Source organism: Hipposideros armiger, unplaced genomic scaffold (genome assembly GCF_001890085.2).
Source record: "Hipposideros armiger isolate ML-2016 unplaced genomic scaffold, ASM189008v1 scaffold_54, whole genome shotgun sequence".
Classification (NCBI taxonomy): domain Eukaryota; kingdom Metazoa; phylum Chordata; class Mammalia; order Chiroptera; family Hipposideridae; genus Hipposideros; species Hipposideros armiger.
Window position 1 is genome coordinate 670,812 of NW_017731404.1, and position 15,884 is coordinate 686,695.

Here is a 15,884-nt window from a genome sequence, read left to right on the forward strand (position 1 = left end):
GTATTCCACCACTTTGATTAAGTTTTTACCCATTTCAAAAAACCTTTAGTGGCTTCCTATTGTACATTAAATCATGAAACTCTTCAGCTAAGTATTGAGGAACCTGTATGAGCTGATCAGCCTTTAAGTCCACTATTCCCCAAAGGAGCTATGTACTCTTCCCATGTCTGTTACTTTATTGCTCACACTATTTCCTGCGCGACATAGGTCCTTGTACTTTGTCTATCCAAATCTGTATATCCTTCAAGTTCAGCAAAAAAGACTCATAGTCCCTGGGACATCTTGGACTACCGAATACCCAGTGACTCTTCATAACCTCCTAGCAGTTAAGTTGCTTGTCTGTGTGATTCATTTGGCCCTTTGACTCCAGAGAACAAATGTGTTTCAGACCTCAGAATTTTTTTATTAGATGCACATACTGTGGGTTATGCAACATCCCCAGTGGGGCTTGGGGTTAGCACCCTGCAGTCAAACTCAAGACTATTTCATTAGTGAAATAAATTTACATACTAAGTGAGAGAAAGACTAAATTTATAGCCTCAGGAAGTTCATGCCAGGTTTAGCTGCCCAAGAGGAAAGGGATTATAGGTCTGTAGTTGGTATTTCCATTGTGTCTTGTCTTCCAACTAGTCTGTAAGCTCCTTTAAGAGCCTTCATTTGATTGATAACTTTCTGATAGTAAATGTAATACATATAGTTAGCTGTAGGGTATTAGAAAAACAGGAATAGAATGGAAATCCCCATATTTCTCATGTAGACGTTACCACTGTTTACATTTTGGAGTGCACTGTTTTTCCTGCGCATTTGGCTGTGTGCAGATTTTTAACATAATTTGAATTCTGGTATACTTGACCTCTTTCCACTTAGCTTTATTACATTTTGCAAAAATTATTATGTACTTAATTTTTTCTTCTTTGTCATAGGGGCCCCTGATTAATTTGGTGCCTGGTTGCCCTGAAAAGGCTACGTTTCCCCAGGCTCCCCGGGAGCTATGTGTGACTTTGTCCCTAAACCTGTCTATAGGGATCTAAGCAGAAGGAAGTGGGATTTTTTTAAAAATAGCTTTATTGGGGTATCAGTTATCATGAATTCATTTTAAGTGTACTGTTTGGTTTTGCTTTGGGAAATTTATAGTCATGTATCCATCACCACAATCCAATTTTAGAATACTTCTTCCCCTCCCACCCCACCCCACCCCCTAAAGTAGTCTTGTTTCACAGTTAATTTTACCTACTCACCAACAACTTGAAGACTGTCAAGTCCCATTTATAGCGTTTTCAAGCTTTTTGGTCCGTTGGTAATGATGCACACACATACAGACTTGTAATCTGCATGTATGTGCTATTTCTTTTGTGTGTGTATTTCTTAGCCTTATGTTATTGGTTATATCTACATAAACCATTTATTTAGCTTATAATTAGTAATATATCAGATGTGAAATATTTTTGGTCAGTCATAGCATAGTCTAAGTTTTGAATATTTAACCAAATATTCAAAATTTAGTTTAAGCTTTGAATATTTAATAATGTTTCTTATTAAGATACAATAGACATTATTAGTTCAGGTATATAACATATGATCCATATATGTATACATTGCAAAATAGTTACAATAAGTAGTTAGCATCTATCATCACACATTACAGATTTTTTCTTATGATCAGAATTTTTTTATGATCAGATTTACTCTTTTAGCACTTTCAAATATATATTACACTATTACTAACTGTTGTCACCATGCTGTACATTACATCCCCATGACTTATTTTATAACTGGAAGTTTGCACCTTTTGATCACCTTTCATCCTCCCCCTAAACCCCCCATCAATCTGTTCTCTGTATCTGTGAGTTAGGATTGTTTTTATTAAAAGATTCCACATATAAATGAGATCATACAGTATTTATCTTTGTTTGACTTACTTCACTTAGCATAATGCCCTCAGGATCCATCCATGTTGTCACAATGGCAGGATTTTCTTTTTTGTGGCCGAGTAATATTCCAGGTGTGTGTGTGTACATAACACACACCACTTTACTTTGTCCATTCATCTGTTTATGGACCCTTAGGTTGCTTCCATGTCTTGGCTATTGTTACTAATGCTGCAGTGAACATGGGGGTATAGATATCTTTTTGAGTTAGTGTTTTCCTTTCCTTTGGACAATACCCAGAGTAGAATTGCTGGGTCGTGTGGTAGTCCGCTTTTTAAATTTTTGTGGAACCTTCATATTGTTTTCTATAGTGGCTGCCTCAATTTACATTCCCACCAACAGTGCACAAGGGTTCCCTTTTCTCCACATCCTCACCAACACTTGTTATTGTTTATCTTTTTGAGAATAGCTATTCTAACAGATGTTAGGTGATATCTTGTGGTTTTGATTTGCATTTCGCTGATGATTAGCGATGCTGAGCACCTTTTCATGTACCTGTTGGCCATCTGTATGTCTTCTTTGGAAAATTGTCTATGCAGATCCTCTGCCCATTTTTTAATTGGATTGTTTCTTTTTCCCTTGAGTCGAATGAGTTCTTTATATACATATTCTGAATATTAACCCCTTATCAGATAGCAGATTTGCAAATACTTTCTCCCATTTGGTAGGTTGCCTTCTCCTTTGTTGATGGTTTCTTTTGCTGTGCAGAAGCTTTTTAGTTTGATGCAATTTCACTTGTTTATTTTTGCTTTTTTTACCTTTACTTTTGGCGTAAAAAGTTGCATTTTAATCACGATCACAGTTGACATCTTTTGAACCCCAAAATTATCTCCCCAGGTACATATGCTCAGCAAGTAGTTTGTTATCAATACTTGTGATTGCATGTTGTACACAAAGGAATTTATTCTAGTTTCTTTAATTTCAGAACTCTATGGGATCCTTATTTACTGCTTAAATTTTTAACTTCTTATGGCAGGGCTTTTTTAAAAACTGGTGAGGTTTTTTAACCCTTTTGTTTGCTCTGTTTCATAGCATTTTAAATTACATAAACTTTATGGTGATTTTGATCAATTCTTCAACTTTGCTTTTCTGTGCCTATCTGAAATAATGGTATGTTTTTTTCTTCTTTATCTCCAAATTGTCTCACCATTGTTTCAAAAAGCCCATCTTATCTTAGCTAAGGGTCAAGCTTATAGCCCATGCCCAAAACATAACAAATGGATGACTTTCAGAGACGGGAAGACCCATAATATAAAAGGATTCTTTACGCAAATTACTGTGTCCCCATGTGACCAATTACCCAAACCTCATTTTTTGTTTTAGGTTCTATGGCAATGGAGCTCAGCGATGCAAATTTGCAAACGCTAACAGAATATTTAAAGAAAACTCTTGATCCAGATCCTGCCATCAGACGTCCAGGTAAAGAGAATAAACATTGTTTTGTGGTTGATTTATTCTTAAAGGACAGGTGAGGGAAACTTTTGTGCAATCTGCCTGTTTGTAAATTGGAAGACAAGAAAAAGATTTACGCTTAGATTTTCAGACATAGTTATTTTTCATTCTCTAGCCATAAAATGTGTGGTTGGCTGTTTGCAGCTGTTAATAACATATGGTGTGGTATTGGGGGGTGGGTTTGGTTTGGTGTTTTGTTTTTTGGGGGTCTTTTTTGTTGTTTTTTTGTTTTGTTTTTTAGTAAAATAGCTTTTATTTGGTGTCTTTTGCGGTAAAAAGTACTAGGTAGTCTGTTTAAATTGCTTTGTCCCTTCACCTTTCTGAAATTCCCCACACCTGCCTGTTTTAGCGATATAATAATTAGGGCATAGAGATGAGAGTTAATTGCCTAAAAAATGATTAAATGAATGAAACCAGGTAATCAGACATTGTCTCTTAATCTTCATGTTGGTTTGATTTAATTAATGTATTTTAAGACTTAGGATTCCTTTCTCCCTCCCTCCCAAATATGACCAGTTTCCATTAGAAACTTAGTATAAATTTAGAATTGCAAACTCAAATGCCCACGGGAGTCAGATGTGAAGGTAAATGAGGGAGGCAAGCCAAGTGGGGACTGGTACTATTCTGTGACTGTATATGCCTTGGTTAAGGGGCAATTATTATTTGGCACCAGCTATCTTTGGGAAATTCAAACCAGTTTTGCAAGACCAGATTTCCAGCTTTACTTGAAGACAAGGCTGTTTATATGAAGTGTCCTCATTTTTAAATGATAGCATCTAATACCTTGAACGAATTTGAAACATGCACAAACCAAATTAACTACTTTGCGGGGGGTCAGATGTGTCTTGTAAGTAGTCAGTTGATAAACCCTTGATATAAGCCGTATTAACCAGAAATGTTCTTAATCTGCTTATTCAGAATTTTCTAATGTGCATGCTTATAGAGAGGATTTTGGAAGGGCCCCAGGAAGACACAGATGAATGCATGTGTTATATTTTTATGTTACATATAATAGAACCATAAACGTGTTAATGCATTCATCCTATTCTAGTAAAGTCTGTGACTTCTGAGATGGAAAATTGTTATCTGCCCATTAGTGCTTAAAGACGTAATGTGTTCTTGAATAAAGGGAAATGATTGGCTCTCGTCTTCTTAGACTTTCCCAGAAAGCCTCTGCCAACATTGTTTATTAAAAATTATTTTCAATAGTTGTGTATTTATAAGGCAAAGGTGCCATTGTTTTATGAATCTAGGACAGAGTGTAGGAATACATTCATGTTTCTGGGAAGAGTTATGAACATAACATTTCTCAGGGATTGATAATAGACTGACTCAACATCTTTCTAAAATGATCTAAGATGGAAATGTATAGTGGATCCCAGCTTACAGATAAGACTTGGCTATTGAGGTGTGACAGTGCTATAGATGAACTAGAAAGTATTCTGAGGTTCCTTGAGTATGTAGAAACATGTCGATGTGAGTATTCTGTGAGCAGATTAAGGGAAATGAACTCAGAAAGGCATAATTAGACTTAAACTCATGAGAAGACTGCTTCCAGGATATTAATTACAATTTAGGAAGGAGACTTGGCGATCTACATGGGCTTTTCCCCAAGTCATGGATCCAGTGTGTCGCCCTGTGCAGAATGCTGACCACTAGGAAGAAGCAAAGACTCACACAAAACCAGAGTGTGTCCCCTACTGAAACATCTTTCAGTTCAGCATGCTCATCTTTCAAGAAGGACCTGGTGGATTCAAAGTAGGGAAGACTTGAGGATGGAAGTGAAACTCTTAGGACTCGGTTCAGAAGAAGAAAAGTGTTAAGTCATATTATTGTAGAAAATAGATGTAGATGCTAACAGCAGACCTTTTCAGTAAATATTGGAATGGGTGTTGCTTTGTGAAGCTTAAGATAGGAAAAATTAGAAGGGCTGCAAACCTTCACTGCTGTGTGATCAGTAATCCTAGGAGACTTAATAGCCCTACGTGTGATATGAGTCTAAATATGTGAGTAAAATCTTTGAATAAATTTATTGCTGGTATTAGAAATGTTTAATTCAAGAAGAAAATTAAGGGCTAGTATGGTGGAATAAGGACTGGATTAAAACTCTTTCGGTGATGAAATCTTCTAGCTGTGTGATGTTCAATAAGATTACTTAACCTCAGTGGCCTTGTCTTTAAAATAAGGATACTGCTACCTACCTCTCTGGGTAGTAGTGACAACTTAATGAAATCTATGTGAGTAAAGCACCAGACCCATATGGTTAATAATAATATATATTAACACAAATTAACTCATTTAATCTTAATCACAGTAGTACTATAAAAGAAATATTACAACCATTACTAATAGTACTAATAACAATCCTTCTGGAACAAGACAGGGTGTATAACATTTGCCCTAAAGTCACTCAGTGTCTCTGAGAAGTAGATTCTCCTTCAGATGGGGTGATCATCCAATCAGGCCACTTTATAGGTTTGTGAGAATCAGGTGAGTTAATGGATTGAAGTGATCTGAAAACTGAGGTATTATGTAAATTTAATGTAACATCATATATAGTCCATTTAATAAACAAGAAAAGTGAGAGGCCCAGTAGACCCTTGATAGGTTCCTTAAAGGAAAGTATACTAATCTTTCCATTTATTGATGCTTCAATCAGATATACATAGTTCACATATACATAAAGTGGAAAGGTTTGGTTGTAACAAACCTTCTAACATGGAAATTGTTTTACAGCTGAGAAGTTTCTTGAGTCTGTAGAAGGAAATCAGAATTATCCACTGTTGCTTTTAACGTTACTGGAGAAGTCCCAGGATAATGTTATCAAAGTGTGTGCCTCAGTAACATTCAAGAATTATATTAAAAGAAACTGGAGAATTGTAAGTATTTTGTCAATCATAGTTTAATACCCTGTATGTTTATAGAATTTATATATGCAGTACTCCTGAACGATTCAGACACAGACTAAAGATAAAATGAAACAAAGTATTAGCAAATCAAATCCAGAAAGTATAAAAATATATACCATAACCAAATGGGATTTATCCCTAGTATGCAAGTCTTGTTGAACATTTGAAAATTAATTAATGTAGTCCACATCAATAGACTAAAAAAGGGGTGGGGGGAAATCACATGATCATATAAATAGATGCAGAAAAAACATTTGACAAAATCCAGCACCCATTCATGATAGGAATTCTTGGTAAACTAAGACTAGAAGGGAACTTGACTTAATAAAGACTGTCTACAAAAAACCTACAGCTAACATCATACTTAATGGCGATAAACTTGAAGTTTCCCCCCTGAAATCAGGTATAAAGTAAGGATGTCCCCTCTCACCACTTTTTTTCAACATTGTACTGGAAGTGTTTGCTAGTGCGATAAGAAAAGGAAACAAAAGGTATACCGATTGGGAGGAAAGATATAAAACTGTCTTTGTTCACAGATGGCATGATCATGTATGTAAAACATCTGACCAAAAAACAGGACACCTTTTCGAAGTTCCTGTTGTTTCATTTGAATTCATATAGTTTACTTCAACTTCATAACCCAGGTTGCTAGAGGGTTGTGCAACTTGATTTTAACTTCCATTATGGTTGAAATTTAATTCTAGCTTCCCACATGAAAAGACACGTGGGAAGACATAGGTCTAAATGAATCATTGAAGCAATTACATGAATCATTGAAGCAATTTCTGTTGTGGACTGGGAAAAAGTATACAAAGCTGAAAAACGGCGTGTGTGTGCGCACGCGCATATACATTGGGTGCCAAAAAAATGTATACACATTTTAAGAAAGGAAATAGCTATTAATGTATACCAATAAAAGATGAATAGAAGTCACATTTGACTTCTGCAATTACAAGAGTTGCTCAAAGTGGTTCCCATCAACATCCAGACACTTCTGATTACAGCGAACTACTGCTCGAGCAACATTGACCAAAGTGTTAACAGCTCTTAAAATGTGTATACATTTTTTTTTTGGCACCTCCGTTATATACTAATTGTAAGGTGAATCTTAATGTGCTACAAGTTCAATTCAATGACTAGTATAAAATTATAAATTAAGAAAGGTATTTTCCACACCTTATCTTAGGATAGTGGTTCTCAGTTGCAGGTGGTTTTGCCCACCAGGGGCTATTTGGTGGCATTTTGGTGTCACAGCTTGGGGTGGGAGGGGTGAGCATTACTAACATCTTGTGGGTAGAAGCCAGGGATGTTGGGAGCCATCCTGCAACGTACAAGAAAGATCCCTACAACAAAGATTTATCTGACCCAAAATGTCAATAATGCTGAGGTTGAGGAAACCCTGGCTTAGGATAAAGAAAAAAATGAGAGCTTGTTTTATAGTGAATAGCAGTAATGATATTTTAGAAAGTATTACAGTTGGCAGACATGGTCAGTTTTTCTAAAAAGTCTACTTTAAATCTGCTTAAATATTTATTTAGAATCTTTTTTCTTCATTCCATAAAGTTTTAGACTAGTAAATATTGTTTTTAAGCTTGTATCGTCAAGTGTTAACCGCATGTGAAAAAACGACTTGGTGAATCTTAGAATGTTTGAAAAGTCGCTCCCTCTACTCATAGACGTGCTAGCCTTTTCTCTGTGTCCTGATTTGTAAAACTAGTGAGGCATCCAGAACCTCTTTGGGTGATGTAATCCATGCAAAATGCTCATGGTCAAAAGGTTTTCATTGAAAAGACCCTTGCCTTAATGTGAGAGTCAAAGTTGAAGCTTTTGAAGATGAATAAAGATTTTAGCCGCATGTTCTGATTAGTTTACGTACAAAGCCAAGAATCTTAATTGGCATCAGGGAGTCAGAGCTTGTTTATTTGTATGTAAAATATTCGCATTTAGGATGGAATGCACATTTTTCTGTGGAAAGGGTTCATGCTTTCATCAGATTATTAAAGGAATCGGACCCATTCATGTAGAGGGAAGGGAAGGCCCTACCTTCCTCTATACTTTTCTTAGAAAACCAGGAAATAAGAAATGGTTCTGTTTGTCTGCAAACCCATCTGTCTGGTCATGGGCATGGATTTTATGTTACTTGCTCATGGATGTTTTGCTTTTAGATTGAAGATGAACCAAACAAAATTTGTGAAGCCGACCGAGTAGCCATTAAAGCCAACATAGTGCACTTGATGCTTAGCAGCCCGGAGCAAATCCAGAAGCAGGTAAGGCAGGGCCCTGCTTTTTAGGTAGTCTTGTTTGTAGAGCTTTCATCTGATTAACCTTTTTCTTCCCCCCCAGTTAAGTGATGCCATTAGCATCATTGGCAGAGAAGATTTCCCTCAGAAATGGCCTGACTTGTTGACTGAGATGGTGAATCGCTTTCAGAGTGGAGATTTCCATGTTATTAATGGAGTCCTTCGTACAGCACATTCTTTATTTAAAAGGTATTGGTGTATAAATTCATAGTTTTAAAATACTTTTTTTCAAGTTTTTGCTTGTGCAGTTACATTTTGTGACTATTGTCATACCTTTGAATATGATAATCCTAGAATAAGAGCATAAGCCTCTCAATTCATTACTGCATTTGTTTCTTCTTAAATACGATATTTATTTCATATTGTCCTGTTACTTGTGAAATAGCTCATGTCATTAAATTGTGCTTGATTCCTTTAAAAATAAAACCAAGAATTTCCTTTGAATTTCAGAAAGCTGCCTACCCATACCTTTTTCTCTAACCTGTCCTTGAAGACCTAAAGTCAGTAAACAAAAATGTATGAACTTACCTGTTTTACCTTAAATATCTAGATATCGCCATGAATTTAAGTCAAACGAGTTATGGACTGAAATTAAGCTTGTTCTGGACGCCTTTGCTTTGCCTTTGACTAATCTCTTTAAGGTATGGAATAGTACCTTAGTGATATTTAAAAATTATTTAGTATTTAAGATTGCTTAAATACTTGTATAAATTTTAAGAGAATGCTTTGAAAGCTTATTCACTAGGTAATATTTAGACCAGTATTTCTTTTGAAAAATTAAAAACCTACACAGAGCTAGAGCAGATGGTATATAATGAACTCCCATGTATCTATCTATTACAAAAATTTAACAATTACTAACATTTTGGTTTTTTAAAAATTTGTTTCCTCCGCCATTTTGTAGGAATATTGAAAAGCGAATCCCAGGCATCATATTATTTCACTCAAGTATCTGAATATGTATCTCTAAAGGAATAGACCCACAGTTTGATTAGACTGTTTATGTAGTTTAATTAATTAATATTTTGTACATCAGGCTACTTTCCCAAACGTGCTCTTCACCTTTGTGAGAATCCTGTAAGATTGAAAGAGATGTATTGTTAACCATTTTTTTCCAGATGGAGAACGAGGGTTCAGTATGACAGCGAGTAAAAAAGAGAGAGGGAGAGCCAGGCCTCAAACCTATTTTTGCTGACTAGAAAAGGTGCTTGTCTCCTGCTTCCAAAAAGGAAAGCGGTGTGAGATTCACAGCTTTCTAAAATGCAGCGTGTACACAGGACCTTTCATGGTTCGGATGTTTTACTGATGGCACATTTTTATTTTAAAAAATACTGTTGGACAAAATGTGATTAATTTTTTCCAACTATTAGATTGGCAGAGATTTTCATTTCTTTTTAATGATGTTAAAAGTCTTAGCCGGAGTGCAATGAAATGAACATTCTGGTGTCCTAGCCATTGGATTATGAATGGTACTAGCTTTATGGAGTCTGACATTTCATTAAGAAAACCTTCATATTCATTCTTCCTAACTCCAGGATATAGGAAGTAACAGTTGTTGAGTGTCTTACATAGTAGTTGTGCACAAAGTACTAGGACCTGTTATGTAGATTTTTCTCATTTAATTCTCATATTCTCTGTGAGGCAGGCATTATTCTCATATTACCAATGAGGAGATTGAGGCTCAGTAAAATAAGTAGCTCAAAGTAAAGTTCATTGTGAGTAACAGAATTTGGGTTATATTCAGGTCTATCTGGCTTCCAAAACCTGTGCTCATAGCATGTTGTTCTGCAATACACTAGAATCTCAGCCTATGAAAATTAGAGGCGTGCACAGAGTTTTATAGATAACCCTACTTATTGCTGTTAGAACAGTAAACAGTTGGAACCATGCTAGGTGGCAGGGAAATTATTATTGAGAGCATATAAAGATGATTTTGTATAATATATTTATATAAATGCACAAAGGAGAGTAGAAGGATCTAGTCCAAAATATTGGACTTTTCAGTAGTGCTGTGATAGGCAATTTTAAAGTATGTACTTTAAAATATTTTCTAAAATCTCTTTAATGACTATATAGTATTTAAAAGCCACATCTTGGAGAAGAAATATAAGTAGTCTCAGCCCAGGGCAAGGCTGTTTCACTAAGGTTTACAATACACTAAAACTACACTCCCAATTCCTTTCCAAGGCCACTATTGAACTCTGCAGCACCCACGCAAGTGATGCCTCTGCCCTGAGGATCCTTTTTTCTTCCCTGATCCTGATCTCAAAACTGTTCTACAGTTTAAACTTTCAGGTAAAGTTTATTTTATTTCTTGCTTTTGATTCTTATTCTTTGTTGTCAAATGCATAGTTTTTCACTTGAAAAGACTTCTTTGCCAGCATTGATTTTTCTGAAAGAAATTAGTTTTTTTCTAACTCCCCCCCCCCATTCTTTATCTACAGATAGTATTCTCCTTTATAGTAATTTTTTATGAAGATGCTAATGGATGTTTTCATGTGGAAAAGTGGCATTCTCTTGTAGACCAGTAGGTTAGGGAAAGCCCACATCCTAAACCACTGTTTTAGAGAGTCCTTTCTGTATATTGAAGACACTAGAGATCACCTTCCCTGGCCTTTTTGTTCATTTAAGTGGATTTTAACACTGGGGGGAGACATGTTTTGATTAGAGGTCTGTGGCTAGCTTATACAAAAAGGCCGTATTGGAAGCATATCTGGGAGACAGAAGACTGAAGAACCAGGCGTTGGAGGAATAAGAACCAGTAGCATTTCAGAGGAAGTGTAGCCAGTCTTATAGCAGAAAATGCCTGGTCACCCTGTTGCTACTGAGAAAGTGGCCTCCAATTGTTCTTTCTGTTCTTGAATCATTAAGATTCAGGGCTCCAGAAATGGGAACGGTGTCTTATTAGTACAGATTACTAGACAGAGATGCAGGAAGAAGGATCTGGCCTTTGCATTGCTCAGAGCCAGAGCCAAGTACCGGACTTAATCCTTACAACATGACTATCCTCAGAGTGTGGTAGAGAGAGCATTCCACAAAAGGAACAGGTAGAATAGGAAATGAACAGCCCAAAATGGCATACCCACCTCAGCGCTTAGCTGAACAGCAGTTTGAGAAACTCTTAAAGGATACCACTGTTTTTGCTTATACCTTCTTTTGAATTCTGCTTCCTGGAAGTCAGGTATAGTGAAGCTCTTAATAAGTTGTTAGGCATTGTCAGGGCCACCAAAGGAAGGAACGTAATCTTTACCCTTGCGGGGGTTTATCCCTCATTAAGAAGGCAGTAAGGACTATGCCACAGGAAGTCATTAACTGTATGACAGTACGTCTCATTTGGTGGTCATCTTAGCCTAAATGCAGTAGTTCAGAAAGGAAAAGGAATATATTGGTAAGTACTGAGTTTTTTAAGGAGAAACTTCATACAGTCTTAGCTGGACCTGGAAGGAATAAGTAGATGTAGATTGGGACAGGAAATAGAGGTGGCATCATTTGTGGTTGAAAACGTACAGAGACAGGAATCAGAATGGCTAATGAGCTGCCAGGCCTAGGTGGAGCAGAGCATTCTTGTCAAAGCAGGTAATGGCTGGCTCAGGCTGAGGAGTGTGTACTTGATTCCGTAGGCATGTGGAAAATGTTTGGCATGGTGGGGGAAACTTATGTAAACAGCATACTTATTTTAATCAAGAGTCTCAAGTTAGCATTTATTCTTTAGGATCTCCCTGAGTTTTTTGAAGATAATATGGAAACTTGGATGAACAATTTTCATACCCTCTTGACATTAGATAATAAGCTCCTACAAACTGATGTAAGTATCGCTTAAAATGTTTCCTGAGTAGCCTTTTGTTAAAATTAAGAACTACTTGAAATATATCAATTATATCTCAATTTAAAAAAAAAATGATTTAAATATCCTGAAAACCTTGGAGGATAGCTAGACCTCAGGAAATAAAGTTATTTGAGAACATTTAGCATTCTGGTTCCTTTAAAATTGCTCTTACATTGTTAATAGATAAAATTCCAAGAATGCAAGTAATAATTTGGTTATGTGGAATGCTTCCTATTTGGTTATTTGTAGTATGAGAATTATTTTTATTGTGGGCTTGGCTTAGATCACAATTTATAGATAAGGCTGTTTCATTATATTATTGAAAGTAAGTCCTTAGAGTATTCACATTGTATTTATGAAATAGAAAATTATTTATCATTGAAGATATTAAGAAAACTTAAACCTCTGTAACAACAGACTCTTTAAAAAAGTCATCTGCAGTGTAAGAAACGGGACAAGATAAAAGTTGATAATGTGTCAATTTCCGATCTGGGTTTTGTAATATATGCCTTTCAACATACAGCACTTATTCTGTGTTACTCATTTGCTTATCTATTAACATATTTATGACCTACCTTTTTCCTAAGAAACAAAAAACATGAAAAGTAAAATATTAACAGACTTTAACACCAGATAAAATAAAAATTAGAATTGGTGATTGAAATCAGTTCTGCGGGAGTGGGGTGCAGAGGAAGAATCATTACTATGAGTGTATAGCAAATTTTGTCTCTGAAATGTATTAGGTAAATAAAAAGCAACAAAAAAAGATATGGCTCCCATAAAATAATTCTGTCAATCCAATAGGAACAACCCCTCCCTCAGAAACCAAAGCTTATGTTCACACTTCGATCTGAAGGGAGTTTTTCACATGACAGGGATTCTTACAGGAGCTCTTTGCCCATTTGACCACGTACTTCCCTCGTGGCCTCTCACTGTAGCATCCACTCTATTTATGCCTTGAGAAACCAGCTATTGATAAGCTTTTTTGTATCTTCTAAATTTGAGTTCCTTGGCACGTAGTACAGCTCAAAAGGTATCTAGATTACTATTATAATAGAGATTATTATATAAATCACTTTCCTGGTTTAGATTGGATTTGGCATACTTTTCCATAAAGGTCCAGATAGTAAATAGTTTTGGCCTTGTGGGCCGTACAGTCTTCATTCCAACTACTCAGCTCTGCAGGTGTAGTTGAAAGGAGCTGTAGGCAATAATATAAATTGTATAAATGAGAAAAGGAATGAGCATGGCTGTATTTTAATAAAACTTCACTTACGAAAATAGGCAGCAGGCCTGCAGACCATAGTTTGCTGACCCTAGATTTAGATTGTTGTGTAATATTTTATAACCAAAATATTATTTGTGAGAATTCTATAGCATTACCTTACTGGGGGCAGGACACATCTTAATATATTTGAAACGAGAACCTTTTGGGAGACACTAAAACAATACAACTAACCATGTTACAAAGGAAAGTGTGATATGATCTTTATCATTCAGGTTTCTGTAGGAATATGTTATTTTCAATTTAATATGTAAATATTTTATAATTTCACAACCAGAAGAAAAGATTTTCACTTGGAAACTTTTGAGAGTTGCTCTCAGTGATTAAAATGAGAGGTAGTTCATCTTCAATTTGTTTGAAAGACCAAGTAAATAAATTGACACTGGCATAAATGTAGTTTACAACACTTAGCTTTGGATCTAAATTTTTAAAGAGTTCAGGAATTACAGCTACTGTCTGTATTTATGATAGCAGTAAAGTTGTATATTTGAGTTTTCTGTTTTCTCATGTGAGGATGAAGAGGAAGCAGGCTTATTGGAGCTCTTAAAATCCCAGATTTGTGACAATGCTGCACTGTATGCACAAAAGTATGATGAAGAATTTCAACGGTACCTGCCTCGTTTTGTCACAGCCATCTGGAATTTACTAGTTACAACAGGTCAAGAGGTTAAATATGACTTGGTAAGATGGTGGAGACAAATTATTAAGACATTCCCCTCCTTACCTCCCCCAAGAAATAAATGGTTCGGCTTTGCTTTTTAAAATATGCTTATTCTTGTGTTTTATTCTAGTTGGTAAGTAATGCAATTCAATTTCTGGCTTCAGTTTGTGAGAGACCTCACTATAAGAACCTGTTTGAGGACCAGAATACGCTGACAAGTATCTGTGAGAAGGTTATTGTGCCTAACATGGAATTCAGAGGTAATTAAAGCTTTTCCAGGAGACCCAAAAGCTCATTTTCTTAAAGAGTATGTTAATATAAATTTAATAAGTCTTCTCCCTGTTGCTTTTTGGAACATAGTCTAATTTTTTAAATTCCTAAATACATCTTCTTGTAGATCATTTTCTAAACCAAGACAGCAAATGTGGTATAAAAGGCATTTGTGAAATGAGTGCTGCTGTGATGAGCTTTGTTGTACAGTGGAAGTTGTTTCATAGAAATATTGAACAAGACTTTAAAAATCCTATTTTTGAGAAGAAAGTCACTATCCAGAATCTGAACTTATGGAAATAATTTGCTTTTGTTTGATTTAGTATTTTACCAAGGCAAATAGCTGTTTTTAAACAGTTGACTTGAGACTAGAAGTGACTGATAACTTTTTAACACAGGTTGGAAGCCCACTTAGTTTGTGCCTGAAGTTAAGATGGTCCTAAGAGTCTGTATTTCTATACAAAACGTCTTTCCTTCTGATAGTTGGGAGGAGCAAGTGGTAAATGTGGAAGGAATTGTGTGTTAGATCACAGCAGTCATTAGATCATTGGTTCTCAAATTACTGGGAACAAAATGAGGAAATAAAGCACAATATGATGTGAGGTTTTATTTCCTTTTGTTTTCATAAAACTATATTTATTTAAAGGACAGATTTTTATTCTGATATTGTCTGTCCTACTTTTTTGGTGTTGAAATGAATTTTGTGAAATGATGGTGAGTATAGTTGTTAGCTTGTTACTTTTTTTAATGTCCATATCTGGCAAAATAAAAGGTTGGCATACTAGATTGGTTCCTGACCCTCACTTTTGAAAGTTGCTGGCAGTCCAATTCTGAGGACCCTGTCACATTAGAACAAGTGAGCTGGTATCACAGCTGCATGGATTTCCTATTGCCTAACCTTTCAGGGTAGCGTTTGCTGCTCTAAGTAATGGTTAAGAATATATGAAGCAGTCATGTGTTGTTGGGAAAGAACACTTGGCTGTAAAACATGGCAGTTTCACGTACTTTTCTGCATACTGAGCTGCAAAAGTAGTGCATTGTCATGTCTTTATAGGAGTTATCTGAAATGTCCTCTCTCTCTCTCTCTAGCTGCTGATGAAGAAGCCTTTGAAGATAACTCTGAGGAGTACATAAGGAGAGATCTGGAAGGATCTGGTAATGGATTTGATTTTTATCTGTTGGTCTATTAGCAAGCCAGTTTTAAAGTTGCTCTTGGTAGTAAATGTGGGGAGGAGTGGGAGTTAGGATTAGCG

General features: G+C 35.9%; 1 protein-coding gene across 1 annotated transcript in view; it reads left to right on the forward strand.

The window, feature by feature from the left end:
- Window positions 1–15,884, forward strand: part of CSE1L (chromosome segregation 1 like) — a 34,863-nt gene that overhangs the window by 5,979 nt on the left and 13,000 nt on the right. The window contains exons 2-11 of the mRNA XM_019640953.1: window positions 3,252–3,347; window positions 6,117–6,259; window positions 8,455–8,556; window positions 8,633–8,778; window positions 9,140–9,230; window positions 10,777–10,884; window positions 12,302–12,394; window positions 14,214–14,381; window positions 14,492–14,621; window positions 15,721–15,786. Of these exons, the coding sequence (XP_019496498.1) occupies window positions 3,257–3,347; window positions 6,117–6,259; window positions 8,455–8,556; window positions 8,633–8,778; window positions 9,140–9,230; window positions 10,777–10,884; window positions 12,302–12,394; window positions 14,214–14,381; window positions 14,492–14,621; window positions 15,721–15,786 (1,138 nt within the window). The 5' untranslated portion in view covers window positions 3,252–3,256. The remainder of the gene's footprint in view (window positions 1–3,251; window positions 3,348–6,116; window positions 6,260–8,454; window positions 8,557–8,632; window positions 8,779–9,139; window positions 9,231–10,776; window positions 10,885–12,301; window positions 12,395–14,213; window positions 14,382–14,491; window positions 14,622–15,720; window positions 15,787–15,884) is intronic.